This window comes from Malaclemys terrapin, chromosome 7 (genome assembly GCF_027887155.1).
Source record: "Malaclemys terrapin pileata isolate rMalTer1 chromosome 7, rMalTer1.hap1, whole genome shotgun sequence".
Lineage (NCBI taxonomy): Eukaryota > Metazoa > Chordata > Testudines > Emydidae > Malaclemys > Malaclemys terrapin.
In genome coordinates, this window is record NC_071511.1 from 60,600,654 (window position 1) to 60,616,193 (window position 15,540).

At 50.1% G+C, this 15,540-nt stretch overlaps 1 protein-coding gene across 2 annotated transcripts in view; it reads left to right on the plus strand.

The window, feature by feature from the left end:
• The window catches only part of WDFY4 (WDFY family member 4), a 238,334-nt gene that overhangs the window by 124,137 nt on the left and 98,657 nt on the right, over positions 1-15,540 (plus strand). For both annotated transcript variants that reach the window (XM_054035179.1, XM_054035178.1), the window contains exons 38-39: positions 69-260; positions 1,428-1,567. In XM_054035179.1, the coding sequence (XP_053891154.1) occupies positions 69-260; positions 1,428-1,567 (332 nt within the window). The remainder of the gene's footprint in view (positions 1-68; positions 261-1,427; positions 1,568-15,540) is intronic.

The window sequence follows — 15,540 nt, forward strand, 5'->3', positions numbered from 1 at the left end:
TCCTGTGCTGCTGACTTCACATTCTCAAACAGAAGGTCATTCCTCATTGACAACTCTTTGCTTTCTAGTTCAGCAAGAGATTCTGAAAACAGTCAAAGTCATCTGGAAGCAGCTCATTTCCCAGAGGTGGCAGGTCCTGGAGGACACCTACAAGATGGATCTCTCTGTGAAGCCGGGAGACAGAGAGAAGGAAGTGAAGATAGCGGAGATCACTCCTCTGTGGGAAGAGATGATGACGAAGGCTTGGCAGCACTTCATAGGTCTCTGTTCTTTAATGGAACACTTACCTCAGCGAGCAAAAGCATTGCAGGAAGCATCCCGATTAATGGAAGGATGCTGACGCCTCAGTTATAGTCTCCCATTGCACATCACAGGCCAGATAACTTGGGTCCTCACTCTTTTTTTTTTTTCTTCAGTCCAACTCCAGAGTTTGAGGGAAGGATTCTGTCCCACACACTAGCCCCTTTACACTGCTCTGGTGATGTACAGGGACTGACTTGGTGCCACAAGGGGCTGGAAGAGGATTCCCCTGGTGTAACCACACAGCATAGGGCTCCTCAGAAATGGGCATGCCAGGGCCAGAGAGGAGCCTTGGCAGCATATACCACTGCAGTGATTCTGGGCCATTCCAGATTGAAGAGCAGCTGTTAGGAAGCTGCTGTCCATTAGAGCATTCATAGGGCTGCTCTAATTTATGCCGGGGCCATTTTGGCCTCCTGAAGCAGCCCACAATCCCAAAGGCACAAAGCTACCATTGCTGCCCATCCCCAGGGGATCTTACACCTCCAGGAATAAGTACCAGACTGAATATAAACTGAGTAAGGGCTGAGTAGAGCCCCATACAAATCTCACCCACAGACATTTGGAGATAAGCAGCGTGAGCTTCTCTGCAAATGAATGACCCCATGATTCCTGACATTCGTTGCAGTATTTGAAAAGCCTGAGAAGCTCTTCTAAGGGATTTCCTGATGGTGCGTCCCATCTCCCCAGAGGACGACACTTGGAGATGTTGGGTTAATTTGCCTCCAGTGTCATTCTCTTGAGGTCAATGAGTTTATGCCCGGGGTACATTGGACCCCATTAGTTTTGTTAGAAAGAAAGTAGTACAGGTGGGTTGGTGGGGATGAGGTGGGGCTTACCCTAGCCAAGCTTATGGAGATACTAAAACAGGGCTTTGTAGTAGAAGCTGGTTGCAACCGCGTTTGGCCACAGAATTGTACAGTGTGTGGTCTGAGGTAGTACATGGTCCATCGGCTACAGGGCCTGAGAAGCACATGCTGATGAGTGAGTGGGATAGAACAGGGACAAAGCACACGGAGTTTCCACCATGGTACTGGGTCATGTCCCATGCAGATGCCAGCCTGCCACTCATGCTCAAGACCTGGTTCCACCTTTCCTTCCTAAGCATTTTATTTTCTGGTCTACAGCATCCGAGAAGAAGACTCTCCAAAGTAAAGCAATGCCAGCCCAGTCCCACAGCAAACCCAGTTCCTGGAGCGAAAGCTTGTCTTCGGCTATGAGGTTGATGCCTGGCAAGAATGTAAAGGAAACAGTGTGCAAATCTGAGGTAACTTCTATTTCCCTATTATTTGCATACACCACCCACTCGGAAGCCTTGAGAGGATACCATTAAGGATGGCTGGGTTCAGGAGGCATCAGCTAAGGTTGCCTGGGATGTTCGCATACGAATCACATTAGTAATTATATCATTATAGGGATAAGTATAGTAGTAATTATAGGTATCTGTATTACCATTAAGCTTCCTTTCATAGATGTTCGGGCTAGAAATGACCATCATGATGATTTTGTCTGACCTTCTGCATAGAAGAGGCCAGAGAACCTCACCCAGCTTTAAGCCCAGGTCTTGTAGTTGACCTCTAGGCTCTCCTTTAATCTTAGCAGGCTTGGTTCCAATCTCATTTGTTGGAAACATCTCTTTATTAAAAGGCTTTTAATCAAGTAGGGCTTTCATTTACCAAGACGCTTAATCACACACCTAAATTTAAGCCTGTGATTAGTCCCAGTGGGTTTAAAGTTAGGCATGTGCTTACACACCTTGCTGCATGGAGGCCTAATTGCAGAAAATAAAAATAGAACATTGCACTCTCCCAGTGAAGAGAGGGGTGAGGCATTCCCAGGTGTTGCTGCTACTTTTGGCTTAGATCACTGTGTGGACCCCATCTCTCTGACATGGTACGCCCACCCCCCGGCCCCCATCAGCTGCCTCCATGGCACTATCCTCTCCTCCTCTGCCCATGCTGGAGGCCCCTCCTCGGGGACTAGGTAGGCTGGGAGGAGGAGTGTGTATACCAGGCATGGGGCCAGAGGGGATGCATGTCACTGCCCCACCAGCTCCACAGCTGTTCTCAGGGAAAGACAAGGACAGCCAGACTGTCCATGCAGCTCCCCAAGAGGAGTGAGTCTGGATTAGTTGGGATCGGACCATGTTAGCAGAGTATTCCTATCCTCTCTGGCTGAGAAACAATAATGGGATCATGGCTTCCTCCAAGCACCTAGTGGACACTTGTCCATACCACCAATAAAGAGCACAGGTTAGCGGCTGTTAGCAGGCCCTTCTTAAACAGCCCTCGGCCTAGAGCGGCGGAGACTGTTGCAGGGCAGGGTGCAGTGCACTGGTAGGGTATCCTGGGCAATGCGTCCCAGCCTCGAGGATCCTGGATTTAATCCACTGGTGAGTGTGTTACCGGTCTCCACCCTCCCTTGCTGATTGGCAGAGGAGATGGCTCTGTTATAGCCCCAGCTGAGGTGCCTGGGCTCCTTAGGTCAAACTGCACCTCCTTATGCTTTTATTTGTGGGGGGGTCCCCGGTTCAGTCCCCATTGTGTCGGCCAAGATGGTGGCTCTCATAACCACAGCGCTTACCAAGGTTTCTCTGAATAACGTCCTACTCATTGCTTAAGATCTTTGTCGGTTACAGAGCGAGCAACTTCTTCCCAGGTACACATGTAGCATGTGATGTCATGCTGCCAGAGCACCGACTATTTGCCCTGGGGTCTGTTTAATTATTTTTTAAAATTAATTTTGATTATTACAGCTGATTACACCTCAGTGAGCAATGTAATTGATATTTGTTAATGTATCCCAAGGAACATTTTGTACAACATGCTTTTTGCTGTTGAAGGTTAAAGACTCCGTTATTGGTTTTTCCCTAAATATGCCCACATCATTAGTTCCTCCAGTGAAAAGGTTGCCATCTGGAAAAGGCAGCATGGAGACATTATTCAGGCACAAGTGCATGAAATTGGTGTTTCTGCATCTTCTGTCTCTCTTCTGCAAGGGAGAGGCTTGTAATTAAAGGAGCTGGGTTGGAGGAAACATTACTCATTCGGTGCTATTCCTTATCATGTCAGCGACTGACAGCTCTGCAGCACTGACAAATTGTTCCTCGCATTGAGACACAAAATGACAATTCCAAATGTTCTTTTCCCTCCAACTTCTCTTCGCGAGAGTTAACAGCACCTTTCAGCCAGACCTACTTGAGAGACGAGAAAATGGATCTCCAAGCTTCTCTGCAGCCTGCAACAGTCCCTCTATATAGAATCCATTCATAGAGTATAGGGGGGAGATCTTCAGAAGTGCCTAAGTGAGTTAGGAACAGAGATCACATTGGCAGTCGTGTTCCCAACTCACATAGGTGCTTTTGGCAATCTCACCCCGTGGAGCTCATTGGCAAAGTTCCCTTTAACATCAGTGGATGGAGCCCATGGTTTAGTTGCAGATATAATATAACTCATGGGGCCAGATCCATCTCTCTCCTTCAGTGGCACTGCTCACGTGAGTAAGGGTGGACAGGAGTTGGTCTTTGGTCGGGATGGCTGCTGCTTTGGTACAGTTTCCAGAACTGGTTTAGCTAAATATGAATGAATGGGAAATACCTGCTGCCAAGTTGGGACCATATGGAAATGTTGCTTAGTGGGCAGCCTACTGGCAGTGCCTAGGGTTACGTGGAATTGATCTTGGTATCAAATTTTGACCTCTGCTCTTCTCTCCCTATTGCCAAATAAAGTCTATGGAGAAGGAAAAAGGGGGATGACATGTAGGGATTCTCACTTGTGTCCTTGCATTTGTTTTCAGTGCTATATTGTGCATTGTTTAATGTCTTTTCATGCTGCTTGAAAAGATCAGATTCTTCTCTTAATCAGTAGAGCTAATTGGTCAGGATGTCAGGTCCTCACCCAGGGGGTCCGAATCAAGAGGATTACATTGTATTTATGAAGGGGAAATAAAACCTGAGATCAAACTCTCCATATTCCAAGCCTATTGTTCACGAACCTGTCAGTCTTGTCGGTGGTACCTGTGGCCAATGTTTTCAAATTTAGGGCTTTTTTTTTAAATGGCCACCTAAAGTTATGCTTTGAACTCCACATTTAGCCACTAAATAAAAGTGACCTATTTTCAGAAGGTGCTGAGCGTTTGCAACTTCTCAATTTTAGTGGCTGCTGGGGGTGCTTAGCAGCTGTGAAAACCAAGCCACTTTTATGTAGGTGGCTACCTTTAGGCACCTCAGTTTGACAATGTTGGTCATAAACTTTAAATTTTCTTATCTTTCTTTAATGACTCTGGTTGTTCCAAGATGTACTGTAATGGGATTGGCCTTCACATATTGTCCTGTCTTGCTTGGGGAAAAATCTTAGAACAACCATCTCCACCCCAAGCACTTTTGACCTTGAAAAGGGAGAAGGGCCAGGGAGTCCATGGAGCCTTGTTGGTTTTATGTGGAAGCCACTCAGATACTGTGGTGGGGGGTGGCAGTATGAAACCCTAAGGTAAGTGTGACGGTCCAAGCCCCTAGGGTCAGGGCAGCATGGCCTATCAGTCACAGTCTATAAAGCAGCCCTTTGATGCAGGGCAGTGGGGCCTAATGGCCGAAGTCTATAAATAATAATAAATATATGGAGATGTACCTATCTCATAGAACTGGAAGGTCATTGAGTCCAGCCCCCTGCCTTCACTAGCAGGACCAAGTACTGATTTTGCCCCAGATCCCTAAGTGGCCCCCTCAAGGATTGAACTTACAACCCTCGGTTTAGCAGGCCAATGCTCAAACCACTGAGCTATCCCTCCCCCTTTAGTGCAGGGCAGCGTGGCCTAGCAACCGAGTCTGTAGCACCGCCCTTTGATGCACAGCAGCATGGCCTAGTGGCCAGACTCTATACAGCCACCCGTTGGCGCAGGGCAGCGTGGCCTAGCAGCCGAGTAGGGGGGCCTGGGCCCACCCAACTCCACCAGGCCCCAACCCAGGGCCCTAACAGTGTCGTAGCAGCTTGCCACTGACTCAGCAGGAGGGGGTCCTACCAAAACACGCTGAGTTTCCCCGGGGGGGAGGTATAACTCCATCACCCTCCCTGGGTCACTTCCTACCAGAGTCTGTGTTGGGGTTTCCCATGAGATGTTGGGTCCTCAGTGTTTGGCGGGGCCAGTCATCTCCAAGGGTTCCTCCAGTCGCCGGGGTGCAGGCAGGTCGTGGGTGGTTTCGATTCCCAGTGCAGTCACGGGCTGTGGCCGGCCCTCCACAGGAGCTTCCCAGGTAGGTCCTTCCCCTGCAGCCTCCAGCCCAGAATGAGCTGGGCTCCTTCCCTTTATACTACTAGAGCACTTGGTGCATGCCCAGTCTTGCCAGGGAGGGGGGACTTCCACTGTGAATAACATGGGCTTAACCCTGTTTGGGCTAGTGTGGGGTAAGCAAACCCCGTCACAGTAAGATAAGATAGGACCACTGGTTAAATAGTAAGGAAAAAACCCTTAAAACCCAAACATCCTAGTGCCAAGTACAAAATTCCTGTTTCTTTTTACTCAGGGCTAAGTTCTGTGGACCCTAATTGAGCAAAAGTCCTGTTGGAATCAAGGGGAAATTTTCCTGAGTCAGTAAAAACTCAGTGAGGACCTCAGGATTTACCTCACAGAAACCAGAGACGGAAGGGCTCTGGTTGGGTTATTAAATTTATTCCTCTGCTCCCCAGAATGTAGCTAATGGAAGGTGGAGAAGTACCCATATTTGATGTGAATAATAATATATTTCTAATAACTTCCCCCCCCCCCAAAAAAATTGTTCACAAAAGAATCCTAATCCATTGAGCTGGGTTGATTTACAGCAGCTGAGGATCTGGCTCTCCATTCCTGCTGCACCTTTCACCCCAGGATCTCAAAGTGCTTTACAAACAATGAATCCAACCCCCATCCCCACTTCCGGGCTGTTTATCAGTGGGTACTCTAATGGGCAGAGCTCTCTCATTCATGCCCCAGCTCTGCCCACTAGCTCCCCACCCCCCATGCATTTGTTGCAGAACGTTCTGCAGGGTTAAAGAAGAGTCTGCAAAGCCGATTGATGGTGTTTGTGGGAGGAGGGAGAGAATGAGCACAGTCTGGTAATTGCTCCATTTTTCCTACTTGGAAGCCTGAATAACCATGCAGGAGCCACAGGAGCGCTGTGCCAAGCCATGCGATTCTTTGAGATCTGTCAGCTGGCAGAGGTGGAAGGATTTTCCCATGTCTAGCTCCATTCCTGCCTTTCAGAGCCATCTCAGAGGGGAGAGTTGGATGAGAACTTATCTGCCCCGAGGGCTCTCATGCTTGGTCCTGCAGAGTTCTGATCTGCCAGCCAGTCTATTGACCCTCAGCACATCTGCTTGCGCAGGATTTTGCTGTTGGGGGAAGGAGTACCAGGGTTATATTTATATTTGATTTTAGGGTTAATGTTGGCTGATTAATTTTGTTTGGCTCCTTTAACAAACTGCATGGCCTGCCAGAGACAATTGTAGTGGGTTCTTTATTCTTTATCTAGTTCAGTGTGTATGTTCTTTTTTTTTTCTCCAAGGCACAGATGCCTTGAGGGGCTGGGGAAAAAATAAATCTTTTTAACTCTGAACTACAGAATAAAAACCTTAAGCTGAGCCTGGGCTATTTACACAGCGAGAGCAGAAACAACAGACTAGTTTTCTGGTCATTTTTTAGTCTCTTACATGGGAAGGTGCAAAATTGCTTTGGCATATGGACGTAGCGCAACCAAACTGCATCTGTAGAGAGGGCCAGATTGTGCCTCGGCCACTGTGGGAGCTTGAGGTGAACAGAGGGTGCAAAGAGTCTTCACTCATCTTGGACTCTTGTATATGGGGTCAGGCACAGTATTTCTTCTTGGGGAGTCTAGTATTGAAGTCACTCAGCAAATGCAGCAGAAGCAGCATAGTGGGGATCCTGTCTCTAGCATGCTGGGAGAAGCCAGCAGAGTGTGCAGCCCCTCCTCAGACCCCTTTCGTGGCTGTGTGGTCAATGACCCAACATCCCTCAATCTGACTGCTAGATCCTAACATTCAACAGAATGTAATCAGCACTTGCATTAAACCCACAAATGGTGGTGGCAGGGCAGGGTTGTGACTGAGGGTAGAACAGGGCCCCCTGATTTCAGTGAGATTGCACAGCCTTAACTAGGACACCTATATTCTTTACAGTCCCTCTGGCTAGGTACCTATATGCCCCCATCACTACAGCCTCACAACACCCTGCTAGGCAGCGGAGTGTTAGTTCCATTGCACAGGTGGGGGAAATGAGGCATAGAAAGACCCTGGAGCTTTCTCGGGGTTACACAGTGGCAGAACCCGCCTTGAACCCAGCTATCCTGAATCCCAAGTCGGGATTTCTTCACCATAAGCCTGTCCTTCCTCCTCTCTGGATTGGAAATTAAGGTTGATGTTTGCACCCCACTTCCCGAACAGTGTTGGAGACACCACCGCAGAAAAAGAGACTGCCTGTTCTGAGCAGTAAGCTATATAGGTGCTCAAGCAAAGAGAGAAATACTGTTAGATGTGGGGCGGAGGGGATTTGAACTGAAATGGAGAACCTGCTGATTTCTACAGAACATTAGAGAGGCAGAAGGAACCTGTTGATTATAGCAGCCTACAAAGTGTGTGAACTGATGATGGGGATAGATGAAACAAAAACACTTTAAAGCAAATATTTTTCATACCAGTCACTCTGTTTGGCCTTTCCTCAGTTATTTCAAACCAAGATAAAACAAGCAAACATATAATTATGAAATTTCTTTGCAAAGTGCATCATTTGTGTAGCATCTTTATCTTCGTAATAGAAGGATAATTAACATAACTAATTATCTAATTAAGTTCATTAAGCATCCACCAACAGTGCACCGTGAAGTTGACATTATGTTCTACTGTCAACAAATGCTTTGATTTCTTAGGAAGTAATTAAAATGTAAATTAGCATGCCATTAAATGCACAAGGGAAGTGTGGAATCTCATATTCATTTTAAAACTGCTCATAGCAACATAACTTTTTTCCCCCTGCAATGAAAGCAGGCACTTTGCTATTAATGATGTATATTAACCAATTCCCATTATAATATTATTGTCTTGTTTGATAATTGGCTCACAGCTAAATTACACTGGCCTGTGGGCAAGCAGCAGAAAGTTAAAGAAACTTTAAACAAAAAAAAGATTTTAGTTCCTCTGAAACAAAGATATCCAGTCACTGTGTTCAGTTCAGCAGAGGTAAAAGCAGATGTGTGGTGGGAAGTATTTTGCATGAGTGAGCTGGCCAGAAACTAGATAGGGAATAGGTCCAGCAGTACAGACATGACCCTAGGGTAACTGCTGGAAATCTGCTGGATTCTCATTGATGGAGTTGTGAGGTGGAGAATTTAAATTCGCAAAACTCCAGAAGTTCCAGAGTGAATTTTGTTTGCACTTAGACACCATGGTGATAGTTGCAGCATAAAAGCCTGAATAGAAAGTGGTGTGACTATTGGCAGCACTGCTTATATTAAATATTTTGCATAAAGTTACTCTTTTTAATAGAAAGTGAGGATCTAGTGGGAAGCATAAGTATGGGAAAGCAGGAGACTTGGTTATATTTATTGTTAGCAATGCCAAAGACTCACTCCCCCCCCACCAAGAGAGGTCAGCGTCATTATCCCCATTTTAAAGATGGAGAAACTGAGGCACAAGGTGGTTGAGCGACTTGCCCAAATTCACACAAGAAGTCATTGTCAGAGCCAGGACTAGAGAACCCAGGTGTCCCGTTCCCCAGGCTTGTTCTCTGACTACTAGAAGATAGACTATTTCTACCTGTGTTAATTTCCTAGGTAATTTTTTTATTGCTATAAAGTCAATGCTGCTTCCAGGCCATCTGCATTTAGCTGTGCAGTATGCCATGGAGTTCTGTTCTGTAAGGTCAGACACAAACACCATACTTCTGTTTTTTCCTCTGCAAAGCCACCCTTGCGTATGTGGTGAATTGAAATGTGGGTCTCTTTCTCATTAAGTTTGCTATTCCCCAACCAACTGGTGATGCCAGGACTCTGTCCATGATCCTTAAGAGCAGTTGGCAGTATGCATTAGCCTCCTAGAGGGTCGAAGCACAAGGCTTACATGCAGCACTTAGCTGCTGGAGCTACAGTCTGTTGAAAAGCTAAATGAGTTTTGGCTATGTAATGTACAATCAAATCTATGTAGTGATGACAGTGTTGTGATTAAATCAGAGTGTGCCAACAGTAGGGTTACCATACGTCCGGATTTTCCCGGACATGTCCGGCTTTTTGGGCTCCAAATCCCCGTCCGGGGGGAAAGCCCAAAAAGCCGGACATGTCCGGGAAAATCGGGACATGCCGGCCGGCGGTGCGGGTGCTCGGGGATCGGGCCGGGGGCTCGGGCCGGGCCCGCGGTGCGGTGCCTGGCCGGGGGCTCCGGGGCTGGGCACTCGGGGCCTCCGGCGGGGCCGGGTCGGGTCGGCCGGGCCGGGGCCTCCGGCGGGGCCGGGTCGGGTCGGCCGGGCCGGGGCCTCCGGCAGGGCCGGGTCCAGTCGGGCTGGGTCGGCCGGGCCGGGGCCTCCGGCGGGGCCGGGTCGGGTCGGGTCGGCCGGGCCGGGGCCTCCGGCGGGGCCGGGTTGGGTCGGGTCGGCCGGGCCGGGGCCTCCGGCGGGGCCGGTCGGGTCGGGTCGGCCGGGCTGGAGCCTCCGGCGGGGCCGGGTCGGGTCGGGTCGGCCGGGCCGGGGCCTCCGGCGGGGCCGGTCGGGTCGGGTCGGCTGGGCCGGGGCCTCCGGCGGGGCCGGTCGGGTCGGGTCGGCCGGGCTGGAGCCTCCGGCGGGGCCGGGTCGGGTCGGGTCGGCCGGGCCGGGGCCTCCGGCGGGGCCGGTCGGGTCGGGTCGGCCGGGCCGGGGCCTCCGGCGGGGCCGGTCGGGTCGGGTCGGCCGGGCCGGGGCCTCCGGCGGGGCCGGTCGGGTCGGGTCGGCCGGGCCGGGGCCTCCGGCGGGGCCGGTCGGGTCGGGTCGGCCGGGCCGGGGCCTCCGGCGGGGCCGGGGCCAGTCGGGTCGGCCGGGCCGGGGCCTCCGGTGGGGGGATCGGGGGCGCCAGCCGGGCCGGGGACTCGAGGGCCGGGCCGGCGGTGCCAGGCCGGGCCGGCGGTGGTGGGCCGGGGTCGGCACCCCAGGGCCGGGGACAGCCTGGACCGCGCCTCCTCCTCCCCCCACACTCCCCCTTACCTGCTTCAGGCTTCCCGCGACTCAAATGTTCGCGGGAAGCAGGGGAGGGGGCGGAGACTTTGGGGAGGGGGCGGAGTTGGGGCGGGGCTGGGGGCGGGGCCGGGCCCCCGTGGAGTGTCCTCCTTTGGGAGGCACAAAATATGGTAACCCTAGCCAACAGCTCTCAGTGACGGGGGTGTCTGCTAGTGAAAAAGGGCAAGGAACTCTCTTTTTGTGCTAAAAGAAACCATCCTTTCCTTTAGCTTGACATTTGTAACCTGATGAACAACAGAATGTGCCCTTTGCTATGAAGCGAACATCTGGCTTCTCTGTCCCAGCAAGTCACTAGAAAAGAAATCTGATCACAAGATTTAAATATGGCCTATTGGTTAGAGCAGAGGACTGGGTGTCAGGACTTCAGCAATCTATTTCTCATGCTACCACAAATCTTGGTGCCTTGGTTTCTCTGTCTGTAAAATGGGGAAAACTATCCATCCTTCACTGAGGTTAGACTGAGTGATAGAGCCACTTGAGCTCCTTTCTTTTGCAAGTGGATTGTCCATGATACAGTCCTGGGTTTTGTATGTTTGTTACTTGTAAGGACTTTTTGATGTCAGGACTGACTTTTTGTTCTGTGTCTGTACAGTGCCTAGCATAGTGGGGCTCCTGGTTCATGACTGGCTTCTAGGGACTATGAAAATACAAGTAATAAATGATCATTATGTTAATAGTTCCTGAAGCAGGCACAGAGACTGTCGAACATTGAAAGCACATGTGTTGCATGTGTTACAAAAATCAGTGCATACGCCCAAAGTGTCTTTTCAAACTCTCCTAACTTTGAAAAAGCACAACAGTTTCCCAGACTAGTAGGAGACATCCCTGTGATGTATGGACCAAGCTAAAGCTGTTTAGAAAAATCCCAGTTTTCATAATGGCAGGGGGTGGGAAGTGCATTTTTCCTTGTTTCATTCTGGAAAATGGCTGAACAGTTTCTCCTCACACTTTTAAAACACAAAACTCCCAGACTGAGACCAAATGTGCTGGATTTCAGCCTATAAGTAAAAGATTGAGATGATGAATAACTGAAAATGTCCTGTTGGGAACCAAATCAGGAAAGCACTAAAGCCCTTATCAGTGAAATGAGTGAGTCTAAGTTCACACTTACAGTGCTTTCCTGAATCAGGGGCCCTAGAATGGAAATGCTTATGCTACCTCAGCTCTAGCTGTCACTCTGCCTACAGTTGTTGCCTTTCCACCCACAAACCTGTCTACCACCCAGTCCAAATAGAACAACAGAACACACCCCAGTAAAATAAGTTGGCGCACACATTTAAAAGCCAATCCATTGCTAGACACCAACCCTTCCTGTAAGTATAACAGCATCACCTCCTTTCATACACTGATTCCTGACCCATCAAAGCAATCAATACATTGGTCTTGATCCTGCAATGTTGTCATGTGAATGCTCCTTACTCATATGCATAGTCCCATCAACTTCAGTGACACTCCAGGAATCATGGGAGTAATGCTGACATGGTCACACCCAAGTTTCCGTGATTTCCAATAAATCTGCCCTTGCCTGTATCTTTGGAATCATTCTCTCCTGCGATGCAATCTGTACTCACCTCTTCAATCCTGCTGATCAAAGGCCGGAATATTCTTTGCCATTAATTCTCCAACTCAAATCCATGTTGCTTTCCCTAAGGAAGTGCTATTCAGATCAGGGTGTGGAAAGAGAGAGATGGTGGGCTGTGAAGTCTACAGCTAGGATCATCTTCATTTCCCCCCCCCCCAACATAAAACACGTGACAGTACCGTTATAAAGCATGGAGAGGGCTTGAGTCTGCTCTCTTTCCCACTGGTGTAAATCAGGAATAACTCCCTTGAAGTCAGCAGGATTGCACAGGGATAAAACCCGTGTAAGCGAAGAGAAAGTCAGTTCAGTAATCACCAGTGTGTAACTTCATGCAGTTCTAGAAGGCACTCAGGTGGTGGTGTGATCAGGATAATATGTGAACCCAAACAGAATGGAATAGGACGTGGTATCCACACCTCCATATTAAAATCATACATCCATGTGCAAACTACTACGGCTGGTGGCAATACTGTTTACATAAACATTTCACCTAGAACTGGACAGGAATTTTCCATCCAATTTAAGCAAGTCCTCTTTAAAATATAGGCATTACTTAGACATCTATGATCTGATTGGGAAACTTTCATGTGCAAAAAAAAAAAAAGACAAGCCAAACGAGAGACGATCCTTCCAGCAATATGAAATGTGACATCTGTCAAATCAGCCCTATTAGAATAGCATCGGGCATAGCAATGGTCAAGTTACGTACAATATCTTCCTTTGTTGTTTGCAGTGTTGTTGTAGCCAGGCTGGTCCCAGGATATGAGAGAGACAAGATGAGGGAGGTGATGTCAGGAGATTGAAAGCTTGTCAGTTTCACCAACAAAAGTCAGTCTAATAAAAGATATTATCTCACCTACCTTGTCTTTCTCAAGTTAAAGCTGCCTTGTTCTCCCCTCTCCAGGGCCGGTGCAAGGAAGTTTTGCGCCCTAGGCGAAACTTCCATCTTGCTCCCCGCCCCCCAGCCCTGCGGCAGCTCCCCGCACCCCCCCTCCGCACTGAGGCGCCCCGCCCCCCCCCACAGCAGCTTTCCTACCCCACCTTGAGGTGCCCCCCCCGCAGCAGTTCCCTCCCCCCGGGGAGCCATGCAGCAGCTCCCCACCCCAGCTCACCTCTGCTTCGCCTCCTCCACGAGCACACCACCCCTGCTCTAATTCTCCTCCCCTCCCAGGCTTGCAAACAGCTGATTGGCGCTGCAAGCTTGGGAAGCGGGAGAAGTGGAGCGGCAACCACGTGCTCGGGGAGGGGGCGTAGGAACGATGTTAAAAAAAAATTGGGGGCACCGCTTTTTGGCGCCCCCAAATCTTGGTGCCCTAGGCAACCGCCTAGTTTGCCTAAATGGTAGCACCGGCCCTGCCCCTCTCGAGTTATGGGTGGGCAAAACAGTTCCAATGGTGGCTAGTTTAACTTAATCTTAACAGCTCTTTACTAAAGCTGGCTGAAAATCTTCTGCTGAAACTTTGTTTCTTTAGATGGAAAATTGGGGTTTTGACAATTTTGTGGGGTGAGGGCGAAACCAAAACGCTTCAAACTGAAACATTTTGACTGGAAACTGGGTTTTGGGCAGTTTTTGACACTTTTTTCAGTTTTTGGCTGAAATTTTTTGATGTGCGGTTGCTAGAAACCAAATGAAAAGTCAACATTTTCTGCTGAAATTTGACAAAATTAACATTTCTTTTTCTTTTGCTAAAATTTTCCACAGGAAAACAAAAATTCCACCAGCTCTTTTGCTTACCTAGTAGATGAGTTAAGACGTGAGACCTCTTTCAAATGACTAAAGTCCTCTCTACTCTTTGTGGACATTAAATCTCCCCTCCTACTTTTCATAAAAGCAAGGGTTTTCCTGGAATTTTGACTAAAACAACTCCCTCCAGCACTGTTGTTAAATGTTCTGTCTAGCTGCCAAATTCTACCCTAGAGATCATTATGCTGCCTGAGGGGAAGTGGACCTAGCATTATAGCACTGGATTGGGACTCGAGAGATGGATTTCATTCCTGTCTCTGTCACTGGCCTGCTGGGTGACTGTGGGCAAGTCATGTCACCTTCTTGTGCCTCAGTTCCCCCATCTGTTAAATGGAGGTGACCTCTGTTGTAAAGTGCTTTGAGATGCACTGATGAAAAACACTATGTAAGAGTTAGATATTATTTTTGCTATATGTATGTAAGTGCGGTGGCTTGAAATTTGCTTTATAAATTCCTCTACCAAAAAAAAAAAAAAGGAATTAAAGTTGCAGACACATATCAGCAGTTGGAGGCCCTGATTCAACAAAGCACTTAATCACATGCCTCACTTTAAGCACATGAGTAGTCTCATTAACTTCAATGGGACTGCTCATCTGCAAAGGTGTGCATTGCTGGATTAGGGCCAGAGCACTCAGCACCATGCAGAATTAGCCCAGACAGAGGATCTTAGCCACTTGGGCTCTCAATTTGGCAAGTCTCCTGGATAGTAACCCCCCTTTCCTGAGCTACTGGCTTTGGAGCGTACTGTGTGTGAGAGGGATCATTGTATTATGGGCCTATAATTGCTCTAAAGAAAGCACCAAAGTGCAGAGCTGCAATGACATCATGTTTCTTTAGGAGAGAGCTGTGTATCGCCCATGCAGTGTCTGTATCATGCAATAGGAACTTGTTATGGCAAAACTGAATTTTTGTGGACTATGGTGGTGTTTAAAAGTCATATAAAAATCAGATATAAAACTTTCCCGAGCTCAGCACAGCAGGATATTGATAACTTAATAGTCATACTTCTCGCTGCGCATTTATTACAAGTAGTACCTCCGATTCCTCTCACTGACAGAGACTAGGAGAAATGGGTCTCTGTTCTTTCAGTTTGCTTATGTTGTGCGGCCCAGCGGACCCCCTGGCTCCCGGCCCCACGGACCCCCCGGCTCCCGGCCCCGCGGCCCCCCCGGCCCAGCGGACCCCCCGGCTCCCCCGGCCCGCGGCCCCGCGGACCTCCCGGCCCAGCGGCCCCCCGGCCCCACGGCCCCGCGGCCCCGCGGACCTCCCGGCCCCGCGGCCCCGCGGACCCCCCCGGCTCGCGGCCCCGCGGACCCCCCGGCCCCGCGGACCCCGCGGACCAGCGGACCCCCCGGCTCGCGGCCCCGCGGACCCCCCGGCTCGCGGCCCCGCGGACCTCCCCGGCCCCGCAGACCCCCCGGCTCGCGGCCCCGCGGACCTCCCGGCCCAGCGGACCCAGCGGACCCCCGGCCCCGCGGACCCCCCGGCCCCGCGGACCCCCCGGCTCGCGGCCTCGCGGACCTTCCGGCCCAGCGGACTCCGCGGCCCAGCGGACCCCCCGGCTCGCGGCCCCGCGGACCCCCCGGCTCCCGGACCGTCACCGCGCCCCCGGCTCCCCGCCCGGCCCCGCGCCCACCCCGGACCGGCACTGCGACCCCGGCCCGGCACCGCG